Source organism: Oscarella lobularis, chromosome 8, assembly GCF_947507565.1.
Source record: "Oscarella lobularis chromosome 8, ooOscLobu1.1, whole genome shotgun sequence".
Taxonomy (NCBI): domain Eukaryota; kingdom Metazoa; phylum Porifera; class Homoscleromorpha; order Homosclerophorida; family Oscarellidae; genus Oscarella; species Oscarella lobularis.
In genome coordinates this window covers 3,343,004-3,367,740 of record NC_089182.1, presented here as the reverse complement: position 1 = coordinate 3,367,740, position 24,737 = coordinate 3,343,004, and the positions used below count along the sequence as shown (strand labels likewise).

General features: G+C 42.9%; 4 protein-coding genes and 1 long non-coding RNA gene across 10 annotated transcripts; all 5 read right to left on the bottom strand.

The window, feature by feature from the left end:
* Positions 1 to 2: 2 nt before the first annotated feature.
* Positions 3 to 7,276, bottom strand: LOC136189932 (receptor-type tyrosine-protein phosphatase S-like). 4 transcript variants are annotated; one of them, XM_065977986.1, is made up of 31 exons: positions 7,053 to 7,276; positions 6,481 to 6,933; positions 6,156 to 6,434; positions 5,973 to 6,101; positions 5,498 to 5,923; positions 5,110 to 5,442; positions 4,913 to 5,053; positions 4,558 to 4,860; positions 4,255 to 4,509; positions 3,911 to 4,201; positions 3,524 to 3,847; positions 3,361 to 3,475; positions 3,214 to 3,308; positions 2,871 to 3,161; positions 2,692 to 2,810; positions 2,550 to 2,640; positions 2,418 to 2,500; positions 2,329 to 2,365; positions 2,180 to 2,277; positions 2,007 to 2,132; positions 1,809 to 1,957; positions 1,618 to 1,753; positions 1,424 to 1,570; positions 1,264 to 1,363; positions 1,103 to 1,215; positions 905 to 1,039; positions 737 to 853; positions 524 to 675; positions 332 to 467; positions 187 to 272; positions 3 to 136 (listed from the first exon to the last, which is right to left on the bottom strand). In XM_065977986.1, exons 1-30 carry the CDS (start codon positions 7,135 to 7,137, stop codon positions 198 to 200), a joined length of 5,334 nt encoding a protein of 1,777 aa, XP_065834058.1. In that variant the 5' UTR covers positions 7,138 to 7,276; the 3' UTR covers positions 3 to 136; positions 187 to 197. The 4 variants fall into 4 exon arrangements, with proteins under 4 accessions (XP_065834058.1, XP_065834057.1, XP_065834059.1 ...); XM_065977985.1 differs by lacking the exon at positions 3 to 136 and having other exon boundaries at positions 143 to 272; XM_065977987.1 differs by lacking the exon at positions 3 to 136 and having other exon boundaries at positions 143 to 272; positions 3,361 to 3,469.
* Positions 7,277 to 7,345: 69 nt separating this feature from the next.
* Positions 7,346 to 24,653, bottom strand: LOC136189938 (uncharacterized). Of its 3 annotated transcripts, none has more exons than XM_065977996.1 (13): positions 24,289 to 24,653; positions 23,689 to 24,135; positions 23,350 to 23,634; positions 10,348 to 10,476; positions 9,873 to 10,298; positions 9,485 to 9,817; positions 9,288 to 9,428; positions 8,933 to 9,235; positions 8,630 to 8,884; positions 8,287 to 8,580; positions 7,900 to 8,223; positions 7,538 to 7,827; positions 7,346 to 7,485 (listed from the first exon to the last, which is right to left on the bottom strand). In XM_065977996.1, the coding sequence occupies exons 1-13, from the start codon at positions 24,518 to 24,520 to the stop codon at positions 7,450 to 7,452; spliced, it is 3,495 nt and encodes a 1,164-aa protein (XP_065834068.1). In that variant the 5' UTR covers positions 24,521 to 24,653; the 3' UTR covers positions 7,346 to 7,449. The 3 variants fall into 3 exon arrangements, with proteins under 3 accessions (XP_065834068.1, XP_065834069.1, XP_065834071.1); XM_065977997.1 differs by lacking the exons at positions 23,350 to 23,634; positions 23,689 to 24,135; positions 24,289 to 24,653 and adding exons at positions 10,531 to 10,809; positions 10,855 to 11,307; positions 11,427 to 11,632; XM_065977999.1 differs by lacking the exons at positions 23,350 to 23,634; positions 23,689 to 24,135; positions 24,289 to 24,653 and adding exons at positions 10,543 to 10,809; positions 10,855 to 11,307; positions 11,427 to 11,632.
* LOC136189973 (uncharacterized) lies at positions 11,672 to 11,911 on the bottom strand. Its single transcript, XR_010670483.1, has 2 exons — positions 11,870 to 11,911; positions 11,672 to 11,811 (listed from the first exon to the last, which is right to left on the bottom strand). It is a non-coding gene; the product is annotated as an uncharacterized lncRNA (long non-coding RNA).
* LOC136189931 (receptor-type tyrosine-protein phosphatase delta-like) lies at positions 12,834 to 20,100 on the bottom strand. The gene is made up of 30 exons (XM_065977984.1): positions 19,840 to 20,100; positions 19,264 to 19,716; positions 18,932 to 19,210; positions 18,750 to 18,881; positions 18,272 to 18,700; positions 17,884 to 18,216; positions 17,687 to 17,827; positions 17,323 to 17,625; positions 17,021 to 17,275; positions 16,678 to 16,971; positions 16,291 to 16,614; positions 16,129 to 16,237; positions 15,984 to 16,075; positions 15,641 to 15,931; positions 15,463 to 15,581; positions 15,321 to 15,411; positions 15,189 to 15,271; positions 15,096 to 15,132; positions 14,939 to 15,036; positions 14,762 to 14,887; positions 14,564 to 14,712; positions 14,373 to 14,508; positions 14,168 to 14,314; positions 14,020 to 14,119; positions 13,859 to 13,971; positions 13,661 to 13,795; positions 13,493 to 13,609; positions 13,287 to 13,438; positions 13,095 to 13,230; positions 12,834 to 13,043 (listed from the first exon to the last, which is right to left on the bottom strand). The coding sequence occupies exons 1-30, from the start codon at positions 19,922 to 19,924 to the stop codon at positions 12,969 to 12,971; spliced, it is 5,334 nt and encodes a 1,777-aa protein (XP_065834056.1). The 5' UTR covers positions 19,925 to 20,100; the 3' UTR covers positions 12,834 to 12,968.
* On the bottom strand, positions 20,158 to 23,069 carry LOC136190022 (tyrosine-protein kinase receptor TYRO3-like). The gene is made up of 10 exons (XM_065978100.1): positions 23,054 to 23,069; positions 22,680 to 22,946; positions 22,292 to 22,624; positions 22,097 to 22,237; positions 21,745 to 22,044; positions 21,442 to 21,696; positions 21,100 to 21,393; positions 20,719 to 21,036; positions 20,356 to 20,645; positions 20,158 to 20,297 (listed from the first exon to the last, which is right to left on the bottom strand). The coding sequence occupies exons 1-10, from the start codon at positions 23,067 to 23,069 to the stop codon at positions 20,277 to 20,279; spliced, it is 2,235 nt and encodes a 744-aa protein (XP_065834172.1). The 3' UTR covers positions 20,158 to 20,276.
* Positions 24,654 to 24,737: the final 84 nt, after the last annotated feature.

The window sequence follows — 24,737 nt, the reverse complement described above, 5'->3', positions numbered from 1 at the left end:
GACGAACTAGAAGTGCGAGTTGAAGTACAACTCGCAAAAACTTCCCAGACGGAGAGATTAGCCGCAAATGGACTGTGCGCGACTGCGGAACATTTTCGGAGAAATCTCATAGAACCCGGATGCTCTTCAAAATTATCTACGAAGCAAAGAAAAACAACGAACGCAAAGTTACGTCAAAATTCTAACTAGAAACGCCGTCACTTGAAATTCGCATAGATGTCAAAGCCCTCGGTATAGTCAAGAATTGCCTTGTAGCAGAACTTATACTGATCCTGATATTAATTAATTAAATAATTACATAATCGTCAAATTATGGTCAGTGTACACTCACAACGCTCTGCACCATCCCAGGCCTTTTGATGCGCAACGATTTCACTTTATAGAATACATCGATCACATTCTCCACCTTCATTTCCTCAACCACGGATACGATAGTGCAGAATACACCAGAACGACCAATACCGTTGCTATGAGATCAGCAAGTCTTCTAAATAGACATCATTGACTCGCATAGCAAACTTACTTGCAATGAACAGTGATGACATTGTTGCCGGTTGTTTGTTGCCACTTCTCAATTTGTGCCATCATTTCAAGTAGGTGAGTTGCTGACGTAGGGCACTCGTCATTTGGCCAGGCAGTGAAGTGAAACTGACAAACCGTCTTCATTTCAGAACCCTGTAGTATAGATACAGATAAGATAGGAAGAGGGAAGAGGGGAAATGTTCTAGCAACAAACCTTGCTGACGTTCAGTTTTCTCACGACGTAAGAGTCAGAAGAATTTTGGCCATCAATTTCAACTTCATATGAACCGTAGCGAGCTTTCGTTTTTGGCCAATACTGATAGCACATTTCCTATATCAGGTAATATGAACTGATGCCTCTAATCGACTTTTTTCGATCCACCTTGTCGTCTTCAATCAGCTGAGTCAAGTTGACGATTGTATATGTATCCTGTTCCCATACCATTTGCCAAAAATCGTTCACGGTATTTTCCAGCGGTCCCTGAGTCACTATAAAAGCGTCACGATAACGATAGCCCTAATGAAGATAAAGAAAACTTTCGCATTTCTTTGCTGGAACAAAAATAAAGCCTTTGCTTACATTGACGTAGCTTGCATTGATGTAGTTCGATCCAGCTACCGCGTTCACGTACGTAGTGTCACTGTCACCAGATACGGCTTCCTCCAAGCGCAAAACAACTCGTTCAGAATCGACTAGAGAGTACACATCAAATATCCGAGGAATACTTATATGGAAATTACGCGGAACAATGTCCAAATATCGATTTTTCTTCCGCACACTTGGATGAAGCCCGGTCATGCACAGGGCCTTACTAACGTGAGCACTAGCCGTCCCCAAGACCTGAATAACAAGTACATACGTATATCATCAATGCATGCTTAGGGAAGGAATTCTTCTTACAAGATATTGACGCTCAAATCCACATCGACCTTTGCTGTCTTTCTCAGATAGCTTAGAAAAGGCAGAGCAGAGATTTTGCACCGGAATTTGGGTGTTGCCGCATAAGACGGCTTCGAGCAATGCAACGTATATGAAAGCGTATTGTGCCTGCAGCCGGAATCATAATTTGCTTAAAACATTGGTGGCGGTCTTACCTTGCCTTGAACCATTTCTTGGCGTCGAGTTCTGAGAGACTTGACGGCGTTGAAGACGTCAATTGGAAGCCCTTCGCTGATATTTTCAAGCATCTGATCAATCACGATGAATGTGCCTGTACGTCCGACCCCAGCACTGATAAGAAATAAAGATACAATCACAAAAGTCGAATTAAGTTAGTTAAGCCAACCTGCAATGAACGACCATTGGTCCAGAATTCTTAGGGAGTTCTCTGTTGACTCTCTTTATGAAACTGAGCAGCCCCGTTGCGAATTTCGGAACACCGTGATCGGGCCAAGAAGTAAAATGATACAGTTTTACATCTCGCCCTTCGTTTCCCTATTCAAAGAATTAATTAATCAAGCTGTATTAACACTAATAACCTAACCAAGCAAATCGTGATTGATTTGATATCGTATTCCGCAAAATTGTCAACACTGTCCAAAGTTATTTTAAATCCCTCGAAGTGTTGTGTCTCCTCTTCGGTAGAAGGCCAGTACTGATAACATTTGACCTGCATTCAACTGTGAGATTGTTTACAATACTACACTTAGCTATCACCTTATTTCCTTCTGTTAAATGTGTAAGCATGACGATAGTCCTGACATTTTCACTCCAAATCATTCGCCACATATCTCCTGCGGTACCCTTGGTGGGCCCTATACATATATAGAATCCCTAACGTAAAAATCAAGAGCCTAAACGTTTACCTTGCGAAGCAATGTATTTCTTTGGAGTGTGATGACCCTATCGCATGTATATGTAGGTCTCGTTTAATTGAAAAATCAAAGCGACTCACGTCAACGTAGGCAGCTGCAATATAATCGCATTCGAGTGGCTCCGTTTCAGGCAGAGGCTTCAAAACAACCCGAGCATGATCATCTAAAGAAGTCAATAAAAAAAGGAGAATCTTGCGAGAAGACGACTTTACAAGTCAGAATATTTCTGTAGCGATTTTTTAACAAATTTGACGCAGCGGCGTGGGTAGTCAGTTCCATTCCCGCCTTCGCTTTTTCCAACTCCTACAAACAGTAGACGCCTAAATAACACGGCCATACGTACGCTATTCTGACCTTGAATTCTTCAGTAAATCCGGCTCCTTTTGACTCATTCATAGCAGTGACATGATCAAGAAAGTCATCCAAGTGCACCGCGTGCGATTCTGACTTTTTGCGAGTCCCTTTGCCAACCGCTAGAACGTTAGGTAATTAAATCTGAGAAGAAAACAGAAGATCCTTTGTGTCGATATTACCCAATCCAGAAAATCCGCCCAATTGGCCTTCCTTGACTTCAACTGGTTTTAAAATAAGCTCCACGCTCTGTTCATCAACTCCAGATTTGCTGGACGCAGTCCATTGGTAAGTACCCGAATCACTGCCACGAACAGCCGTGATCTGAAGTTGTCCATCGGAAAGTTGCAGAAAACGCGTGTCTTTTCCAGGAAGAGATTTTTCTCCTTGACACCAGATAACGTCGAAATTTCCAGCGCTCCCACAGGGCAAAAGAGCTGTACTGCCTTCGTATACTTCCACTAGAAGGGAAGCTGTCAAACGTAGAGGATGAATCTATTTAATTACAAGGAAAAGCTCACTTACTGGAAGCTGGCAAATCTTCATCTTCTTCATCATCGAAATCTTTCACTGATGACATCTTAACAGTCGAAACTTCACACTCGCGCTTACGACGTCGTCTAAATGCATATTAAAACAACTGCAAGTAGTTAATCAAGAACAATGCTCCACCTGACTATGAAAAAAGCAATAGCAATTCCGGCGATGACAAGCAAAATGATGACGACTACAACAACAACTATAATAATAGGAGTGTTGCCATCGCCGCTCTTGCTAGCACCTGCCCCTATATATATTGCGAGATTGCACAATCAATCGTGGTTCGATACTTTACCTTCTCCCCCTGTCCGTACTGAGACTTCTTTGCTTGCCAGTCCCTCTAGAGATTTATTATCGTATTGTCTGATGTTTACGGCCGCGACTTTTATAATGTAGAGAGTGAAAGGTGAGACGTCTGTCAGGATAACAGTCGTTTCCGATCCTGACACATTAGCGAAGACTTCGTTATTCGCCGCCTCTCGTTTAGTTTTTGATGGAATGCGATAGTAGATCTTATATTTGGCAATATCTCCATGTGGAGTGGTAGGCTGTAGCCAGGAGACAGAAACGCTGTGCGAACTCAATGAAACAACGCTCACGTTTTGCGGAGGCCCGGGTTCTACAAAACAAAAGAAAACACACTTGAAAACAGATTTAATTGAAGAGTATCAACGCCACGTGCCTCCTTCAGCTGTCCGAACTTTAATTGTGCTGCTGTTTGGTCCATATCCGTATTCGTTCCCCGCAGTTATTCTAATCTCGTATGTGGTGAATGGTGCAAAATCTGTGACGTTAATTGTTGGTAAAGCCGCCATTATTACTGCAGACCAAAAGTCCGACGAACCAAACAATCTGTAGAGTACCTTGTACTTCTTTACATCCGCATTGCCGTTGACAGGACAAGAAGAAATCGTCAAGCTGATCGAATTGCCGACTGAACTTGTACCCGACAGTCCAGTGCACTTTTCCGGTACTAAAACATTAGTTTCTTAATTAAACGTAATACTGCGAGAAGACGTGGCTTACTAAGACTGATAACGAATATTTCTGACATGGACGAACCCGACGAATTATTCGCGGCGCATTTGTATGTTTCATTGCCAGAGAAAGATGAATTTAAAATCACGAACTGCGATCCTGACTCAGCTTGTACTTGACCGTCTTTCCACCATGAGTATTGATGAGGAAGAGGATTCGCTTCGACGATACAACTTAGAATTATCCGTCCTTCTTTCACGAACGCACTGAAGTTTGATTTCACTCTGACATTATGAGGAGCATCTGAAAGAAACAGTAAATCGTATGCAACTGAAATTGCGAAGAAATTACAAGTGACATGAAGCGTTATTGCCGTCGATGAATTACTGACACCGCGCTCCCCACGAGCCTTGCACGTGTACAAAGAGCTCGCGTCTGTCCTATTGACAGACGCAAATGTCAGCGTCCCTCTGTATCTTCTTCCGTTTGTCACACGAACAGATGAACTAGAAGGATTGGTCAAATTCGCTCCATCTTTGAACCACTCGAATGTAATAGATGTTGCCACTTGACGATATTGCGATGATTCACATTCTAACATAGCTTGCTGCCCTTCCTGAACTGTTACCAAACTCTGAACAGGAGTGGGAGTGCCTTCACAAAATGGTGCGCTTAAATTTTGTTTAGAGATTTCTCTTTCCCTTACACGGAATTCCAGTGTCACAGTCTTCCGCTGATGATCCGATGCACGATTTTCCGCGATGTTTTGACTTGATAGTTGTTCGAGATCTCATTCCCTCACCACATCGTCCAGAACATACTGACCACTCGTTCCACGTACAATTGACTAGAAACACACGTTTATAATTTATAGAGCAGCAATCTGTTATGCTCGCTGTTCACCGTTAATATTCAGATTGAACACGAGACTTTTCTGTGTTTCATTAATCCACGTAAAATGACACGAATACTTTTGATCCACTAACGGAGCCTTTTCTATATGTAGACTTCTCAGATAACTCGTTTTAGATTGCCCAATATTAGGATTTGATGACAAAGCAGAAGTACGATTACCATCTTTACCAAATTTCCACTGAATTTTGAGCAACGAATTAAAGTTCGTTGGATCTGGATTGACGCCACACAGAACAGGAAATGGAAGCGGTTTCCCAGCGTACGAGTAAATTGATCCAGACGCAATAGCAGAATCATCGTACAGAATGCCAACGTCAAGTTCTAAAAGACTATTGATTAACTGATTAAAATAATTAGGCTTAATTAATTTCCTTACTGTAGCTTGCCCTCAATTCACACACCCTTAAATAACTTTTTTTTGATGAGATTTTCTGTACGTTGATGTATCGTCCCCAAAGTGGAGAAGAACAAACAGTTGTAATCCACTTTCCAGACGTTGAATTGCTAATTGACTGACCGCACTTCGGATTGCCATTGCCATCATTCATCAAATTGCTTCCTACTCGCACAGTCGCGCCGTCTCCTTGGTTCGACCAAAATGACGCTTCAACGCTTGTAATCAAATAAGCCGTCTTTAGATCGACTTGTAGCCACGGAGAAGTTGACAACAAAGTTGCAGCGCATAAATCGCCCATCACTTCCCCATCTATCGCCAGTGACGCTGAAAACGTTGTCTGTCCTCCTACCAACGTAGCCCCTGGACCATGAGTAGCAACTGCATTCGTCATATCAATTCTACCACCTAGAGTAAATTAGACACTTCTACAAGTAATATTTAGAAAACAACTCACAATCTGTATTCAAGCAGTCTTCTGACAACGGCATAGAGGAACAAGTGCTACCCCTTAATTCAGAAGTAATCTTTGTCCTTTTTCCGCGTCCGCACGAACAAACTGACCATGGAGTTGATTGACAATCAACTACAACGAATTACATATTCCACATCAAGTCATTTTAATTCTGTGTCATCTTACACACTATATTACCCGTTATCGTTTTTGTAGCATTATTTGCGATGTATTCGCATTTGTAGTCGCCATTTGGAGCGATGAAAGATTCTAAACGCAGTTTCTTGTATCCGGGTGATGATGAATCATTGACTTGTCGAATTGCTGCCGACTTCTTTGTTGAAACCTTTGTTCCATTTGGAAATTTCCATATCGGACCAAAGTCTCCATTTGGTGAGCCGCACGACGCAATTTCACCCATGCTTCTAATAGTATAATTCTTCGTTGTTATAGCAACACCGTCAGCTAAATAAAAAAATATTTTCAACGTAATATATGAGAGACTCTCTACCTGTGTTCTCATTATAATACACTTCCACTTTGCATACTTGCAGATTGTCGTAATTGGGACGATGAATGGTGACATATTGAATCCAACGAATAGGCGAACAAGAGAAGTTAGTGAAAGTCTTTATTGGACCAGTAGTGGGATAGTTACGAATATCACATTTGTGATCTTTGTTTGAGTCTATATTTCCGTCTTCTTTGATAGCAGTCTTTCCCACGTATATCTTAGAGGCACTTCCAAAATGAAGGCGAGATAGCATTCTGATCTTGCTCACAGAATAGAGACGACCCAAATTGATTGACAACCACACTGGACGACGGCCGGAATAAGAAGAGTTGGGACAGTCTGTCAATTTCTGTCCCGTTTGAACATCTACTGCATCTGCATAGGAAATGTTTCCACCAGAAAGAACGTTTCCATATTCGAGCATCTTCGCATCCAGATTTACTTTCTTCTCTAAATAGATCAAAATGCAAGTGAGGTCGATAGTCTTGGGAAACGCGCATCCGGTCTCATTTTCTCAAGCGACGAACGCTTTCAGAGACGAACTGCAAGGTGAGCAGTCCGATACCTACCTCCACTGGCTCCAGAGACTTGAAGACATTCAAAAACCATCGTGATCACTGCTAGTTTGAGCAGAAACAAACGAGACCAAGTCATAGTGAAGTAGAGACAGCGCCCGATGAGCCGGGGAGCCCAATCGCCGCAAAAACAGGACAAAGACCGGCAGTAGAAGAAGAGCGAGTCAAGGAAACAACTCGCCAAGACTTCCCCGACAGAGAGATTAGTCTGTGCGAGTCTCCGCGATCTCCGCACATTCGGAAAAGTCTCACGGTGCCCGGATGCTGATGAGACGGCACGCTACACGCACGTGTGTCTACCTACGAGTAAGATAACTCGACGAAAAAATTGAAAACGAAGACAAAGTTTACTGCTAAATTGTCTAAAGACTTGTGTCTTTCATTGGTGCACCTACTTCAGCATATGTTTCGTCAACAGACTCTTTGGCTATACGTACAAAAATCAGCATATATATATCAAATTCATCGATCACATGTACTTTTTGGTTCTTTGAAGACACTGTTTCATACGCGCTGGACTGCGTCATTTTACGAGGAACAACGTCGCCTTCAAGTTTACTGCCCACTTTGCTTGGCATTTCATAGACATTTTTCTCATTCCTGTCGGACAAGAATCTCTTTAGAGTTTGGCGCTGACGAACGTGGACCAAAAAGAGGATACTAAAGGCAACGAGAGCGAGAACGAACAGAATAGTCAATGCTACCGTAACAGAGTTGAACAACGGCGCCCCACACAAGTTCTCTTTTCGTTCACTAGAGGAACAGAATGCTTCATGATCAGAAAAAAGAAAAAAGTTTAAACGTCGATTTTACTAGATCTCCAACACTGCTTCGGCTATACCTGCTTTGGCTGTCTGTACTGAGACTTCTTTGCTTGCCAGTCCCTCTAGAGATTTATTATCGTATTGTCTGACGTTTACGGCCGCGACTCGTAATATGTAGACAGTGAATGGTGAGAGGTCTGTCAGGTTTGCAGTCGTTTCCGACCCCGAAACATTAGCGAAGACTTCGTTATTCGCCGCCTCTCGTTTAGTTTTTGATGGAATGCGATAGTAGATCTTATATTTGGCAATAATTCCATGTGGAGTGGTAGGCTGTAGCCAGGAGACAGAAACGCTGTGCGAACTCAATGAAACAGCGCTCACGTTTTGCGGAGGCCCGGGTTCTACAAAACAAAAGAAAACACACTTGAAAAAAGATTTAATTGAAGAGTATCAACGCCACGTGCCTCCTTCAGCTGTCTGAACTTTAATTGTGCTGCTGTTTAGTCCATATCCGTATTCGTTCCCCGCAGTTATTCTAATCTCGTATGTGGTAAATGGTACAAGATATGTAACAGTAATTGTTGGTAAAGCCGCCTCTAATACTACTGCAGACCAAACATCGGGGGAACCAGACACTCTGTAGAAAACCTTGTAATTCTTTACATCCGCATTGCCGTTGATAGGACAAGAAGAAATCGTCAAGCTGGTCGAATTGCCGACTGAACTTGTACCCGACAGTCCAGTGCACTTTTCCGGTACTAAAACATTGGTCCCTTAAACGTAATACTGCGAGAAGACGTGGCTTACTAAGACTGATAACGAATATTTCTGACATGGACGAACCCAACGAGTTATTCGCGACGCATTTGTATGTTTCATTGCCAGAGAAAGATGAATTTAAAATCACGAACTGCGATCCTGACTCAGCTTGTACTTGACCGTCTTTCCACCATGAGTATTGATGAGGAAGAGGATTCGCTTCGACGATACAACTTAGAATTATCCGTCCTTCTTTCACGAACGCACTGAAGTTTGATTTCACTCTGACATTATGAGGAGCATCTGAAAGAAACAGTAAATCGTATGCAACTGAAATTGCGAAGAAATTACAAGTGACATGAAGCGTTATTGCCGTCGATGAATTACTGACACCGCGCTCCCCACGAGCCTTGCACGTGTACAAAGAGCTCGCGTCTGTCCTATTGACAGACGCAAATGTCAGCGTCCCTCTGTATCTTCTTCCGTTTGTCACACGAACAGATGAACTAGAAGGATTGGTCAAATTCGCTCCATCTTTGAACCACTCGAATGTAATAGATGTTGCCACTTGACGATATTGCGATGATTCACATTCTAACATAGCTTGCTGCCCTTCCTGAACTGTTACCAAACTCTGAACAGGAGTGGGAGTGCCTTCACAAAATGGTGCGCTTAAATTTTGTTTAGAGATTTCTCTTTCCCTTACACGGAATTCCAGTGTCACAGTCTTCCGCTGATGATCCGATGCACGATTTTCCGCGATGTTTTGACTTGATAGTTGTTCGAGATCTCATTCCCTCACCACATCGTCCAGAACATACTGACCACTCGTTCCACGTACAATTGACTAGAAACACACGTTTATAATTTATAGAGCAGCAATCTGTTATGCTCGCTGTTCACCGTTAATATTCAGATTGAACACGAGACTTTTCTGTGTTTCATTAATCCACGTAAAATGACACGAATACTTTTGATCCACTAACGGAGCCTTTTCTATATGTAGACTTCTCAGATAACTCGTTTTAGATTGCCCAATATTAGGATTTGATGACAAAGCAGAAGTACGATTACCATCTTTACCAAATTTCCACTGAATTTTGAGCAACGAATTAAAGTTCGTTGGATCTGGATTGACGCCACACAGAACAGGAAATGGAAGCGGTTTCCCAGCGTACGAGTAAATTGATCCAGACGCAATAGCAGAATCATCGTACAGAATGCCAACGTCAAGTTCTAAAAGACTATTGATTAACTGATTAAAATAATTAGGCTTAATTAATTTCCTTACTGTAGCTTGCCCTCAATTCACACACCCTTAAATAACTTTTTTTTGATGAGATTTTCTGTACGTTGATGTATCGTCCCCAAAGTGGAGAAGAACAAACAGTTGTAATCCACTTTCCAGACGTTGAATTGCTAATTGACTGACCGCACTTCGGATTGCCATTGCCATCATTCATCAAATTGCTTCCTACTCGCACAGTCGCGCCGTCTCCTCGGTTCGACCAAAATGACGCTTCAACGCTTGTAATCAAATAAGCCGTCTTTAGATCGACTTGTAGCCACGGAGAAGTTGACAACAAAGTTGCAGCGCATAAATCGCCCATCACTTCCCCATCTATCGCCAGTGACGCTGAAAACGTTGTCTGTCCTCCTACCAACGTAGCCCCTGGACCATGAGTAGCAACTGCATTCGTCATATCAATTCTACCACCTAGAGTAAATTAGACACTTCTACAAGTAATATTTAGAAAACAACTCACAATCTGTATTCAAGCAGTCTTCTGACAACGGCATAGAGGAACAAGTGCTACCCCTTAATTCAGAAGTAATCTTTGTCCTTTTTCCGCGTCCGCACGAACAAACTGACCATGGAGTTGATTGACAATCAACTACAACGAATTACATATTCCACATCAAGTCATTTTAATTCTGTGTCATCTTACACACTATATTACCCGTTATCGTTTTTGTAGCATTATTTGCGATGTATTCGCATTTGTAGTCGCCATTTGGAGCGATGAAAGATTCTAAACGCAGTTTCTTGTATCCGGGTGATGATGAATCATTGACTTGTCGAATTGCTGCCGACTTCTTTGTTGAAACCTTTGTTCCATTTGGAAATTTCCATATCGGACCAAAGTCTCCATTTGGTGAGCCGCACGACGCAATTTCACCCAAGCTTCTAATAGTATGTATCTTCGTTGTTATAGCAACACCGTCAGCTAAATAAAAAATATTCTCAACGTAATATATGAGAGACTCTCTACCTGTGTTCTCATTATAATACACTTCCACTTTGCATACTTGCAGATTGTCGTAAATGGGACGATGAATGGTGACATATTGAATCCAACGAATAGGCGAACAAGAGAAGTTAGTGAAAGTCTTTATTGGACCAGTAGTGGGATAGGCACGAATATCACATTGGTGATCTTTGTTTGAGTCTATATTTCCGTCTTCTTTGATAGCAGTCTTTCCCACGTATATCTTAGAGCCACTTCCGAAATGAAGGCGAGATAGCATTCTGATCTTGCTCACAGAAAAGAGACGACCCAAATTGATTGACAACCACACTGGACGAAGGCCGGAATAAGAAGAGTTGGGACAGTCTGTCAAATTCTGTCCCGTTTGAACATCTACTGCATCTGCATAGGAAATGTTTCCACCAGAAAGAACGTTTCCATATTCGAGCATCTTCGCATCAAGATTTACTTTCTTCTCTAAATAGATCAAAATGCAAGTGAGGTCGATAGTCTTGGGAAACGCGCATCCGGTCTCATTTTCTCAAGCGACGAACGCTTTCAGAGACGAACTGCAAGGTGAGCAGTCCGATACCTACCTCCACTGGCTCCAGAGACTTGAAGACATTCAAAAACCATTGTGATCACTGCTAGTTTGAGCAGAAACAAACGAGAACAAGTCATAGTGAAGTAGAGACAGCGCCCGATGAGCCGGGGAGCCCAATCGCCGCAAAAACAGGACAAAGACCGGCAGTAGAAGAAGAGCGAGTCAACGAAACAACTCGCCAAGACTTCGGGAAAAGTCTCACGGTGCCCGGATGCTGATGAGACGACACGCTACACGCACGTGTGTCTACCTACGAGTAAGATAACTCGACGAAAAAATTGAAAACGAAGACAAAGTTTACTGCTAAATTGTCTAAAGACTTGTGTCTTTCTTTGGTGCACCTACTTCAGCATATGTTTCGTCAACAGAGTCTTTGGCTGTACGCACAAAAATTAGCATATACATATATATATCAAATTCATCGATCACGTGTACTTTTTTGGTTCTTTGAAGACACTGTTTCATAGGCGCTGGACTTTTTACGAGGCACAACGTCGCCTTCAAGTTTACTGCCCACTTTGCTTGGCATTTCATGAACCTCCAGAGACTTGAAAAAGTCCAAAAAACGCCATGATTCGTGCCAGTCTCAGCAGAAACAAACGAGAGTAAGTCATAGTCAAGTACACAGTAGAGGCAGCGTTCCATCAGCCGGGGAGCCCGATGGCAAAAGAACCTCGACGAGAGACGACAAAGATCGGCGAGGAGACGAACTAGAAGTGCGTGTTGAAGTACAACTCGCAAAAACTTTCCACACAGAGAGATTAGCCGCTAATTGACTGTGCGCGTCTCCGAACATTTTCGGAGAATTATCTAAGTCATAAGTCAGAACAGAGCACCAGAAGGCAGCACAGCCATGCAATGCAAGCAATGTCTTAGTTCTTGTCTTTTCTTCCATTTTGAAAATTCTTTAGCGAGATAAATCTTGCCACAGGCGGGATTCGAGCCCGGGACCTCGTTCTTCGGGGGAGCCCTAATTAACCACCAGGCCATCCTGACCCCCCTGGAATTTGGACCAACCTCTATCCTTCTATTTATTAGATTTATTGTCAAGCGATCGAAAGACGTCGCGCGCGCGCGATGGATTTGGGTCGTATCGAACCGCAACTGGCTTCCCTTGATTGACGACCTGGGTCTCAGTGGAGGTAATAGCGTCGAGCGGCATACGGAAACGATATAATGCCGAGCTCGCGCGCGACGTCGAGCTTCGGGTCGACCTTTTGAGATTTTAATTATGAATCGGTTTTCGAGCCACGCCTGTAAGTAGGGCGTGGGAGGCGTGGATCTGAGCTAGGTTAGGTGACAGGCTCGGGCCCGATGGATTCGGCCGCTTTTTTCTTTTCTTTTTTTCGCAAGGCATCAAAAAATTTTGACGCCTTCCGTTGAGGTCGAGCGTGAGGTTAGAAATTGTGCTGTATTTGAAATTTTGTTTTGCACGGAAACGATAATATGCCGAGCTCGCGTGCGACGTCGACTGCAAAGAAGCAAAGAAAACAACCAACGCAAAGTTACGTCAAAATTCTAACTAGAAACGCCGTCACTTGAAATTCGCATAGATGTCAAAGCCCTCGGTATAGTCAAGAATTGCCTTGTAGCAGAACTTATACTGATCCTGATATTAAATAATTAAATAATCGTCAAATTATGGTCAGTGTACACTCACAACGCTCTGCACCATCCCAGGCCTTTTGATGCGCAACGATTTCACTTTATACAATACATCGATCACATTCTCCACCTTCATTTCCTCAACCACGGATACGATAGTGCAGAATACACCAGAACGACCAATACCGTTGCTATGAGATCAGCAAGTCTTATAGATAGACATCATTGACTCGTGTAGCAAACTTACTTGCAATGAACAGTGATGACATTGTTGCCGGTTGTTTGTTGCCACTTCTCAATTTGTGCCATCATTTCAAGTAGGTGAATTGCTGACGTAGGGCACTCGTCATTTGGCCAGGCAGTGAAGTGAAACTGACAAACCGTCTTCATTTCAGAACCCTGTAGTATAGATACAGATAAGATAGGAAGAGGGGAAATGTTCTAGCAACAAACCTTGCTGACATTTAGTTTTCTCACGACGTAAGAGTCAGAAGAATTTTGGCCATCAATTTCAACTTCATATGAACCGTAGCGAGCTTTCGTCTTTGGCCAATACTGATAGCACATTTCCTATATCAGGTAATATGAACCGACGCTTCTAATCGAATTTTTTCGATCGACCTTGTCGTCTTCAATCAGCTGAGTCAAGTTGACGATTGTATATGTATCCTGTTCCCATACCATTTGCCAAAAATCGTTCACGGTATTTTCCAGCGGTCCCTGAGTCACTATAAAAGCGTCACGATAACGATAGCCCTAATGAAGATAAAGAAAACGTTAGTATTTCTTTGCTGGACCAAAAATAAAGCCTTTGCTTACATTGACGTAGCTTGCATTGATGTAGTTCGATCCAGCTACCGCGTTCACGTACGTAGCGTCACCGTCACCAGATACGGCGTCCTCCAAGCGCAAAACAACTCGTTCAGAATCGACTAGAGAGTACACATCAAATATCCGAGAAATCCTTATATGGAAATTACGCGGAATAATGTCCAAATATCGGTTTTTCTTCTGCACACTTGCATGAAGCCCGGACTTGCACAGGGCCTTATTAACGTGAGCACTAGCCGTCTCCAAGACCTAAATAACGAGTACATACGTATAACACAGGAGATGAGATATTCTTACACGGTACTGAAGCTCAAATCCAGATCGACCTTTGCTGTCTTTCTCAGATAGCTTGGAAAAGGCAGAGCAGAGATTTTGCACCGGAATTTGAGTGTTGCCGCATAGGACGGCTTCGAGCAATGCAACGTATATAAAGGCGTATTGAGCCTGCAGCCGGAATCGTCCTTGGCTTATAGCCACGGAAAGAAAGCATTGGGTGTCTTACCTTGCTTTGAACCATTTTTTGGCGTCGAGTTCTGAGAGACTTGACGGCGTTGAAGACGTCAATTGGAAGCCCTTCGTTGATTTTTTCAAGCATCTGATCAATCACGATGAATGTGCCTGTACGTCCGACCCCGGCACTGATAAAAAATAAAGATACAACCACCAAAGTCGAATTAAGTTAGTTAAGCCAACCTGCAATGAACGACCATTGGTCCAGAATTCTTAGGGAGCTCTCTGTTGACTCTCTTTATGAAACTGAGCAGCCCTGTTGCGAATTTCGGAACACCGTGATCGGGCCAAGAAGTAAAATGATACAGTTTTACATCTCGCCCTTCGTTTCCCTATTCAAAGAATTAATTAATCAAGCTGCATTAACACTAATAACCTAACCAAGCAAATCGTGATTGATTTGATATCGTATTCCGCAAAAACGTCAACACTGTCCAAAGTTATTTTAAATCCCCCGAAATTTTTTGTCTCCTCTTCAGTAGAAGGCCAATACTGATAACATTTGATCTGCATTCAACTGCCTGTAAGTTCCCTATTACAGTAATACTAAGCTATCACCTTATTTCCTTCCTTCAAATGTGTAAGCATGACGATAGTCGTGACATTTTCACTCCAAATCATTCGCCACATATCTCCTGAGGTAGCGTTAGTGGGTCCTATATACAGTTGCTCTCTCTAACGTAGAAGTCAAGAGCATAAATGCCTACTACTGTACCTTGCGAAGTAATATATTTCTTTGGAGTGCGATGACCCTATCGTATGTATGTATGTAGGTCTCGTTTAATTGAAAAATCAAAGCGACTCTCACGTCAACATAGGCAGCTGCAATGTAATCGCATTCGAGTGGCTCCGCTTCAGGCAGAGGCTTCAAAACAACCCGAGCATGATCATCTAAAGAAGTCAATAAAAAAAGGAGAATCTTGCGAGAAGACGACTTTACAAGTCAGAATATTTCTGTAGCGATTTTGTGACAAATTTGACGCTGCGGCGTGGGTAGTCAGTTCCATTCCCGCCTTCGCTTTTTCCAACTCCTACAAACAGTAGACGCCTAAATAAGACGGCCATACGTACGCTATTCTGACCTTGAATTCTTCAGTAAATCCGGCTCCTTTTGACTCATTCATAGCAGTAACATGATCAAGAAAATCATCCAAGTGCACCGCGTGCGATTGTGACTTTTTGCGAGTCCCTTTGCCAACCGCTAGAACGTCAGTTAATTAAATCTGAGAAGAAAACAGAAGCTCCTTTGTCCGTTATTACCCAATCCAGAAAATCCGCCCAATTGGCCTTCATTGACTTCAACTGGTTTTACAATAAGCTCCACGCTCTGTTCGCCGATTCCAGATTTGCTGGACGCAGTCCATTGGTAAGTACCCGAATCACTGCCACGAACAGCCGTGATCTGAAGTTGTCCATCGGAAAGTTGCAGAAAACGCGTGTCTTTTCCAGGAAGAGATTTTTCTCCTTGACACCAGATAACGTCGAAATTTCCAGCGCTTCCACAGGGCAAAAGAGCTGTACTGCCTTCGTACACTTCCACCAACAGGGAAGCTGCCAAACGTAGAGGATGAATCTATTTAATTACAAGGAAAAGCTCACTTACGGGAAGCTGGCGAATCTTCATCTTCTTCATCATCGAAATCTTTCACAGATGACATCTCAATAGTCGAAATTTCATACTCGCCCTTACGACGCCTAAATGCATATTAAAAACAACTGCACGTAGCTAATTAAGAACAATTCTCCACCAGACTATGAAAAAAGCAATAGCAATTCCGGCGATGACAAGCAAAATGACGACGAGTACAACAGCAACTATAATAATAGGAGTGTTGCCATCGCCACTCTTGCTAGCACCTGCCCCAATATATATTGCGAGATTGCACAATCAATCGTGGTTCGATACTTACCTTCTCCCCCTGTCCGTACTGAGACTTCTTTGCTTGCCAGTCCCTCTAGAGATTTATTATCGTATTGTCTGATGTTTACGGCCGCGACTTTTATCATGTAGAGAGTGAACGGTGAGAGGTCAGTCAGGTTTACAGTCGTTTCCGATCCTGACACATTAGCGAAGACTTCGTTATTCGTCGCCTCTCGTTTAGTTTTTGATGGAATGCGATAGTAGATCTTATATTTGGCAATAATTCCATGTGGAGTGGTAGGCTGTAGCCAGGAGACAGAAACGCTGTGCGAACTCAATGAAACAACGCTCACGTTTTGCGGAGGCCCGGGTTCTACAAAACAAAAGAAAACACACTTGAAAACAGATTTAATTGAAGAGTATCAACGCCACGTGCCTCCTTCAGCTGTCCGAACTTTAATTGTGCTGCTGTTTGGTCCATATCCGTATTCGTTCCCCGCAGTTATTTTAATCTCGTATGTGGTGAATGGTACGAGATATGTAACAGTAATTGTTGGTAAAGCCGCCTCTAATAGTACTGCAGACCAAACATCGGGGGAACCAGACACTCTGTAGAAAACCATGTAATTCTTTACATCCGCATTGCCGTTGACAGGACAAGAAGAAATCGTCAAGCTGGTCGAATTGCCGACTGAACTTGTACCCGACAGTCCAGTGCACTTTTCCGGTACTAAAACATTAGTCCCTTAAACGTAATACTGCGAGAAGACGTGGCTTACTAAGACTGATAACGAATATTTCTGACATGGACGAACCCAACGAGTTATTCGCGGCGCATTTGTATGTTTCATTGCCAGAGAAAGATGAATTTAAAATCACGAACTGCGATCCTGACTCAGCTTGTAGTTGACCGTCTTTCCACCACGAGTATTGATGAGGAAGAGGATTCGCTTCGACGATACAACTTAGAATTATCCGTCCTTCTTTCACGAACGCACTGAAGTTTGATTTCACTCTGACATTATGAGGAGCATCTAAAAGAAACAGTAAATCGTATGCAACTGAATTGTGGAGAACTTACACGTGACATTAAGCGTAATTGCAGTAGATGCTTCGCTAAGACCGCGTATTCCGCGAGCCTTGCACGTGTAGAATGAGCTCGCGTCTGTCCTCTTGACAGACGTTAATGTCAGTGTCCCTCTGTATCTTCTTCCGTTTGCCACACGAACAGATGAACTAGAAGGATTGGTCAAATTCAATCCATCTTTGAACCACTCGAATGTAATAGATGTTGCCACTTGACGATATTGCGATGATTCACATTCTAACATAGCTTGCCGCCCTTCCTGAACTGTTACCAAACTCTGAACAGGAGTGGGAGTGCCTTCACAAAATGATACGCTTACATTGCGTCGTTTTAATTAAAAATTTTCTCTTTCCCTTACACGGAATTCCAGTGTCACAGTCTTCCATTGCAGATCCATTGCACAATTTTCCGCGATGCCTTGACTCGATAGTTGTTCGAGATCTCGTTCCCACGCCACATTGTCCAGAACATACTGACCACTCGTTCCACGTACAATCGACTAGAAACACACGTTTATAATTTATAGAGCGGCAATCTGTTATGCTCGCTGTTTACCGTTAATATTCAGATTGAAAATGAGACTTTTCTGTGTTTGATTAATCCACGTAAAATGACACGAATACTTTTGATCCACTAACGGAGCCTTTTCTATATGTAGACTTGTCAGATTACTCGTTTTAGATTGCACAAAGTCAGGATTTGATGACAAAGCAGGAATACGATTACCATTGCTGCCATATTTCCACTCAATATTGAGCAACTCATTAACGTTGGTTGGATCTGGATTGACGCCGCACAGAACAGGAAATGGAAGCAGTTTCCCAGCGTACGAGTAAATTGATCCAGACGCAATAGAAGAATCGTTGTACAGAATGCCAACGTCAAGTTCTTAAAGACTATTGATTAACTGATTAAAATAATTAGGCTTAATTAATTTCCTTACTGTAGCTTGCCCTCAATTCACACACACTTAAATTACTTTTTGTTGATGAGATTTTCTGTACGTTGATGTATCGTCCCCAAAGTGGAGGAGAACAAACAGTTCTAATCCACTTTCCAGTCGCTGAATTGCTAATTGGTTGACCGCACTTCGGATTAACATTGATATTATTAGCCGAATTACTCCCTATTCGGACAATTGCGCCGTCTCCTCGGTTCGACCAAAATGACGATTCAACGCTTGTAATGAAATAAGCAGTCTTCAGATCAACTTGCAACCACGGAGAAGTTGACTCCAAAGTTGCAGCGCATAAATCGCCCCTCACTTCCCCATCTATCGCCAGTGACGCCGGAAGGCTTACTGATGTTGATCGTACCAACGTAGCCCCTGGACCATGAGTAGCAACTGCATTCGTCATATCAATTCTACCACCTAGAGTAAATTAGACACTTCTACTAGTAATATTTAGAAAACAGCTCACAATTTGTATTGAAGCAGTCTTCTGACAACGGCATAGAGGAACAATTGCTGCCCCTTAATTGAGCAGTAATCTTTGTCCTTTTTCCGCGTCCGCATGACACCGAACATGCTGACCATGGAGTTGATTGACAAACTACAAACGAATTACATATTCCACATCAAGTCATTTTAATGTCATCTTACACACTATATTGACCGTTTTCGTTTTTGTAGCATTATTTGCGATGTACTCGCATTTGTAGCTACCATTTGGAGCGATGAAAGATTCTAAACGCAGTTTCTTGTATCCGGGTGATGATGAATCATTGACTTGTCGAATTGCAGCCGACGTCTTTGTTGAAACCTTTGTTCCATTGGGAAATTTCCATATCGGACCAAAGTCTCCATTTGGTGAACCACACGACGCAATTTCACCCGTGTTTCTAATAGTATGATTCTTCGTTGTTATAGCAACACCGTCAGCTAAATGAAAAAATATTCTCAACGTAATGCTGTATATATGAGAGACTCTCTACCTGTTCTCTCATTATAATACACTTCCACTTTGCATACTTGCAGATTGTCGTGAGTGGGACGATGAATGGTGACATATTGAATCCAACGAATAGGCGAACAAGAGAAGTTAGTGAAAGTCTTTATTGGAGGTCTAGTGGGATAGTTACGAACATCACATTTGTGATCTTTGTTTGAGTCTATAGTTCCGTCTTCTTTGATAGCAGTCTTTCCCACGTAGATCTTAGAGGCACTTCCGAACTGAAGGCGAGATAGCATTCTGATCTTGCTCACAGCAAAGAGGTGACCCAAATTGATTGACAAGTACACTGGACGACGGCCGGAATAAGAAGAGTTGGGACAGTCTGTCAATTTCTGTCCCGTTTGAACATCTACTGCATCTGCATAGGAAATGTTTCCACCAGAAAGAACGTTTCCATATTCGAGCATCTTCGCATCCAGATTTACTTTCTTCTCTAAATAGATCAAAATGCAAGTGAGGTCGTTAGTCTTGGGAAACGCGCATCCGGTCTCATTTCTCTCAAGCGCAAACGAACGCTTTCAGAGACGAACTGTAAGGTGAGCAGTCCGATACCTACCTCCATTGGCTCCAGAGACTTGAAGACGTTCAAAAACCATCGTGATCACTGCTAGTTTGAGCAGAAACAAACGAGACCAAGTCATAGTGAAGTAGAGACAGCGCCCGATGAGCCGGGGAGCCCAATCGCCGCAAAAACAGGACGAGAGACGACAAAGACCGGCAGTAGTCTAGAAGAAGAGCGAGTCAACGAAACAACTCGCCAAAACTTCCCCGACAGAGAGTAGTCGCTAATTGATTGTGCGAGTGTCCGCGATCTCCACACATTCTCGGAAAAGTCTCACGGTGCCCGGATGCTGATGGGACGGCGCGCTACACGCACGTGTGTCTACCTACGAGTAAGATAACTCGACGAAAAAATTGAAAACGAAGACAAAGTTTACTGCTAAATTGTCTAAAGACTTGTGTCTTTCATTGGTGCACCTATTTCAGCATATGTTACGTCAACAGACTCTTTGGCTATACGTACAAAAATTAGCATATACATATATATATCAAATTCATCGATCACATGTACTTTTTGGTTCTTTGAAGACACTGTTTCATACGCGCTGGACTGCGTCATTTTACGAGGCACAACGTCGCCTTCAAGTTTACCGCCCACTTTGCTTGGCATTTCATAGACATTTTTCTCATTCCTGTCAGACAAGAATCTCTTTAGAGTTTGGCGCTGACGAACGCAGACCAAAAGGAGGATAGTAAAGGCGACGAGAGTGAGGACGAGCAGTGTAGTCAATGCTACCGTCACAGAGATAAACAACGGCGCCCCAGACAAGTTCTCTTTTCGTTCACTAGAGGAACAGAATGCTTCATGATCAGAAAAAAGAAAAAAAGTTTAAACGTCGATTTTACTAGATCTCCTACACTGCTTCGGCTATACCTGCTTTGGCTGTCTGTACTGAGACTTCTTCGCTTGCCGGTCCCTCTAGAGATTCATTATCGCTTCGTCTGACGTTTACAGCCGCGACTTTTATCATGTAGAGAGTGAAAGCTGAGAGGTCTGTCAGGTTTACAGTCGTTTCCGATCCTGACACAGCAGCAACGACTTCGTTATCCGCCGTCTCTCGTTTGGATGGAATGCGATAGTAGATCTTATATTTGGCAATAATTCCATGTGGAGTGGTAGGCTGTAGCCAGGAGACAGAAACGATGTGCAAACTCAATGAAACAGCGTTCACGTTTTGCGGAGGCCCGGGTTCTACAAAACAAAAGAAAACACACTTGAAAACAGATTTAATTGAAGAGTATCAACGCCACGTGCCTCCTTCAGCTGTCTGAACTTTAATTGTGCTGCTGTTTGGTCCATATCCGTATTCATTCCTCGCAGCTATTTTAATCTCGTATGTGGTGAATGGTACGAGATATGTAACAGTAATTGTTGGTAAAGCCGCCTCTAATACTACTGCAGACCAAACATCGGGGGAACCAGACACTCTGTAGAGCACCTTGTAATTCTTTACATCCGCATTGCCGTTGATAGGACAAGAAGAAATCGTCAAGCTGGTCGAATTGCCGACTGAACTTGTACCCGACAGTCCCGTACACTTTTCCGGTACTAAAACATTGGTCCTTAAACGTAATACTGCGAGAAGACGTGGCTTACTAAGACTGATAACGAATATTTCTGACATGGACGAACCCAACGAATTATTCGCGGCGCATTTGTATGTTTCATTGCCCGAGAAAGTTGAATTCAAAATCAAAAACTGCGATCCTGACTCAGCTTGTACTTGACCGTCTTTCCACCACGAGTATTGATGAGGAAGAGGATTCGCTTTGACGATACAACTTAGAATTATCCGTCCTTCTTTCACGAACGCACTGAAGTTTGATTTCACTCTGACATTATGAGGAGCATCTAAAAGAAACAGTAAATCGTATGCAACTGAAATTGCGAAGAAATTACAAGTGACATTAAGCGTTATTGCCGTAGATGCTCCACTGAGACCGCGTATTCCGCGAGCCTTGCACGTGTACAATGAGCTCGCGTCTGTCCTATTGACAGACGTTAATGTCAGTGTCCCTCTATATCTTCCGTCTCTCAAACGGACAGGTGAACTAGAAGGATTGCCCAGTTTTACTCCATTTTTAAACCACTCGAATGTAATAGATGTCGCCACTTGGCGATATTGCGATGAGTCACATTCTAACATAGCTTGCCGCCCTTCCTGAACTGTTACCAAACTCTGAACAGGAGTGGGAGTGCCTTCACAAAATGGTGCGTTTATATTTTGTTTAGAGATTTCTCTTTCACTTACACGGAATTCGAGTGTCACAGTCTTCCTCTGAAGATCCGGTGCACGATTTTCCGCGATGCCTTGACTTGATAGTTGTTCGAGATCTCATTCCCTCACCACATCGTCCAGAACACACTGACCACTCGTTCCACCTACAATCGACTAGAAACACGTTTATAATTTATAGAGCAGCAATCTCTTATGCTCGCTGTTTACCGTTAATATTCAGATTGAACACGAGACTTTTCTGTGTTTGATTAATCCACGTAAAATGACACGAATACTTTTGATCCACTAACGGAGCCTTTTCTATATGTAGACTTCTCAGATTACTCATTTCAGATTGTCCAATATCAGGATTTGATGACAAAGCAGGAATACGATTACCATTTATACCAAATTTCCACTGAATTTTGAGCAACGAATTAAAGTTGGTTGGATCTGGATTGACGCCGCACAGAACAGGAAATAGAAGCGGTTTCCCAGCGTACGAGTAAATTGATCCAGACGCAATAGAAGAATCGTTGTACAGAATGCCAACGTCAAGTTCTTAAAGACTATTGATTACCTGATTAAAATAATTAGGCTTAATTAATTTCCTTACTGTAGCTTGCCCTCAATTCACACACCCTTAAAAAAGTTTTCGTTGATGAGGTTTTCTGTACGTTGATGTATCGTCCCCAAAGTGGAGGAGAACAAACAGTTCTAATCCACTTTCCAGTCGCTGAATTGCTAATTGGTTGACCGCACTTCGGATTAACATTGATATTATTAGCCGAATTACTCCCTACTCGCACAACCGCGCCGTTTCCGCGGTTCGACCAAAATGACGCTTCAACGCTTGTAATCAAATAAGCCGTCTTTAGATCAACTCACCACCACGGAGAAGTTGACTTCAAAGTTGCAGTGCATAAATCGCCCCTCACTTCCCCATCTATCGCCAGCGACGCTGAAAACGTTGCCCGTCTTCCTACAAACGTAGCCCCTGGACCATGAGTAGCAACTGCATTCGTCATATCAATTCTACCACCTAGAGTAAATTAGACACGCGTCTACTACTGTAGTAATATTAGAAAACAGCTTACAATTTGTATTCAAGCAGTCTTTTGACGACTGAATAGAGGAACAAGTGCTACGCCTTAATTGAGAAGTAATCTTTGTCCTTTTTCCGCGTCCGCATGACACCGAACAAACTGACCATGGAGTTGATTGACAATAAACTGCAACGAATTACATATTCCACATCAAGTCATTTTAATTCTGTGTCATCTTACACACTATATTGACCGTTTTCGTTTTTGTAGCATTATTTGCGATGTACTCGCATTTGTAGTTACCATTTGGAGCGATGAAAGTCAGAGATTCTAAACGCAGTTGCTTGTATCCGGGTGATGATGAATCCTTGACTTGTCGAATTGCAGCCGACGTCTTTGTTGAAACCTTTGCTCCATTTGGAAATTTCCATATCGGACCAAAGTCTCCATTTGGTGAGCCGCACGACGCAATTTCACCCATGCTTCTAATTGGCTGATTCTTCTTTGTTATAGCAACACCGTCAGCTAAATAAAAAAAATATTCTCAACGTAATGCTGTATATATGGAAGACTCTCTACCTGTGTTCTCATTATAATACACTTCCACTTCGCATACTTGCAGATAGTAATTGGGACGACGAATGGTGACATATTGAATCCAACGAATAGGCGAACAAGAGAAGTTAGTGAAAGTCTTTATTGGAGCTCTAGTGGGATAGGTACGAGTACCACATCGGTGATCTTTCTTTGAGTCTATAGTTCCGTCTTCTTTGATAGCGGTCTTTCCCACGTATATCTTAGCGCCACTTCCGTACTGAAGGCGAGATAGCATTCTGATCTTGCTCACAGAAAAGAGACGACCCAAATTGATTGACAACCACACTTGACCACGGCCGGAATAGGAAGAGTTGGCGCAATCTGTCAATTTCTGCCCCATTTGACCATCTACTGCGTCTGCGTAGGAACTTCTTCCAGAAATGCCGTTTCCAAATTCGAGCATCTTCGCATCCAGATTTACTTTCTTCTCTAAATAGATCAAAATGCAAGTGCGGTCGATAGTCGGGTCCCGATAGTCTTGGGAAACGCGCATCCGGTCTCATTCTCAAGCGCAAACTTGAACGAACGCACTCATGCAGAGACGAACTATAGTCTATAGAAGGTGAGTATAGTCCGATATACCTCCAGAGACTTGAAGATGCTCATAAAGCATCATGATCACTGCTAGTTTGAACAGAAACAAACGAGACCAAGTCATATTCAAGTACAGATAGCGTCCGGGGAGCCCGATAGTCGCAAAAACAGGACGAGATCGAGACGACAAAGACCTGCAGTAGAAGAAAAGCGAGTCAAAGCAACGACTCGCCCGGACGAAGAGATTAGTCGCTAATCGACTGTGTGAGTCTCTGCACATTTTTCGGAAAAATCTCACGGTGCCCGGATGCGGACGAGACGGCACATCCAGAGACTAGAAAAAGTCCAAAAAACGCCATGATCCCTCAGCAGAAACAAACGAGAGTAAGTCATAGTCAAGTAGAGGCAGCGTTCGATCAGCCGGGGAGCCCGATGGCAAAAGAACCTCGACGAGAGACGACAAAGATCGGCGAAGAGACGAACTAGAAGTGCGAGTT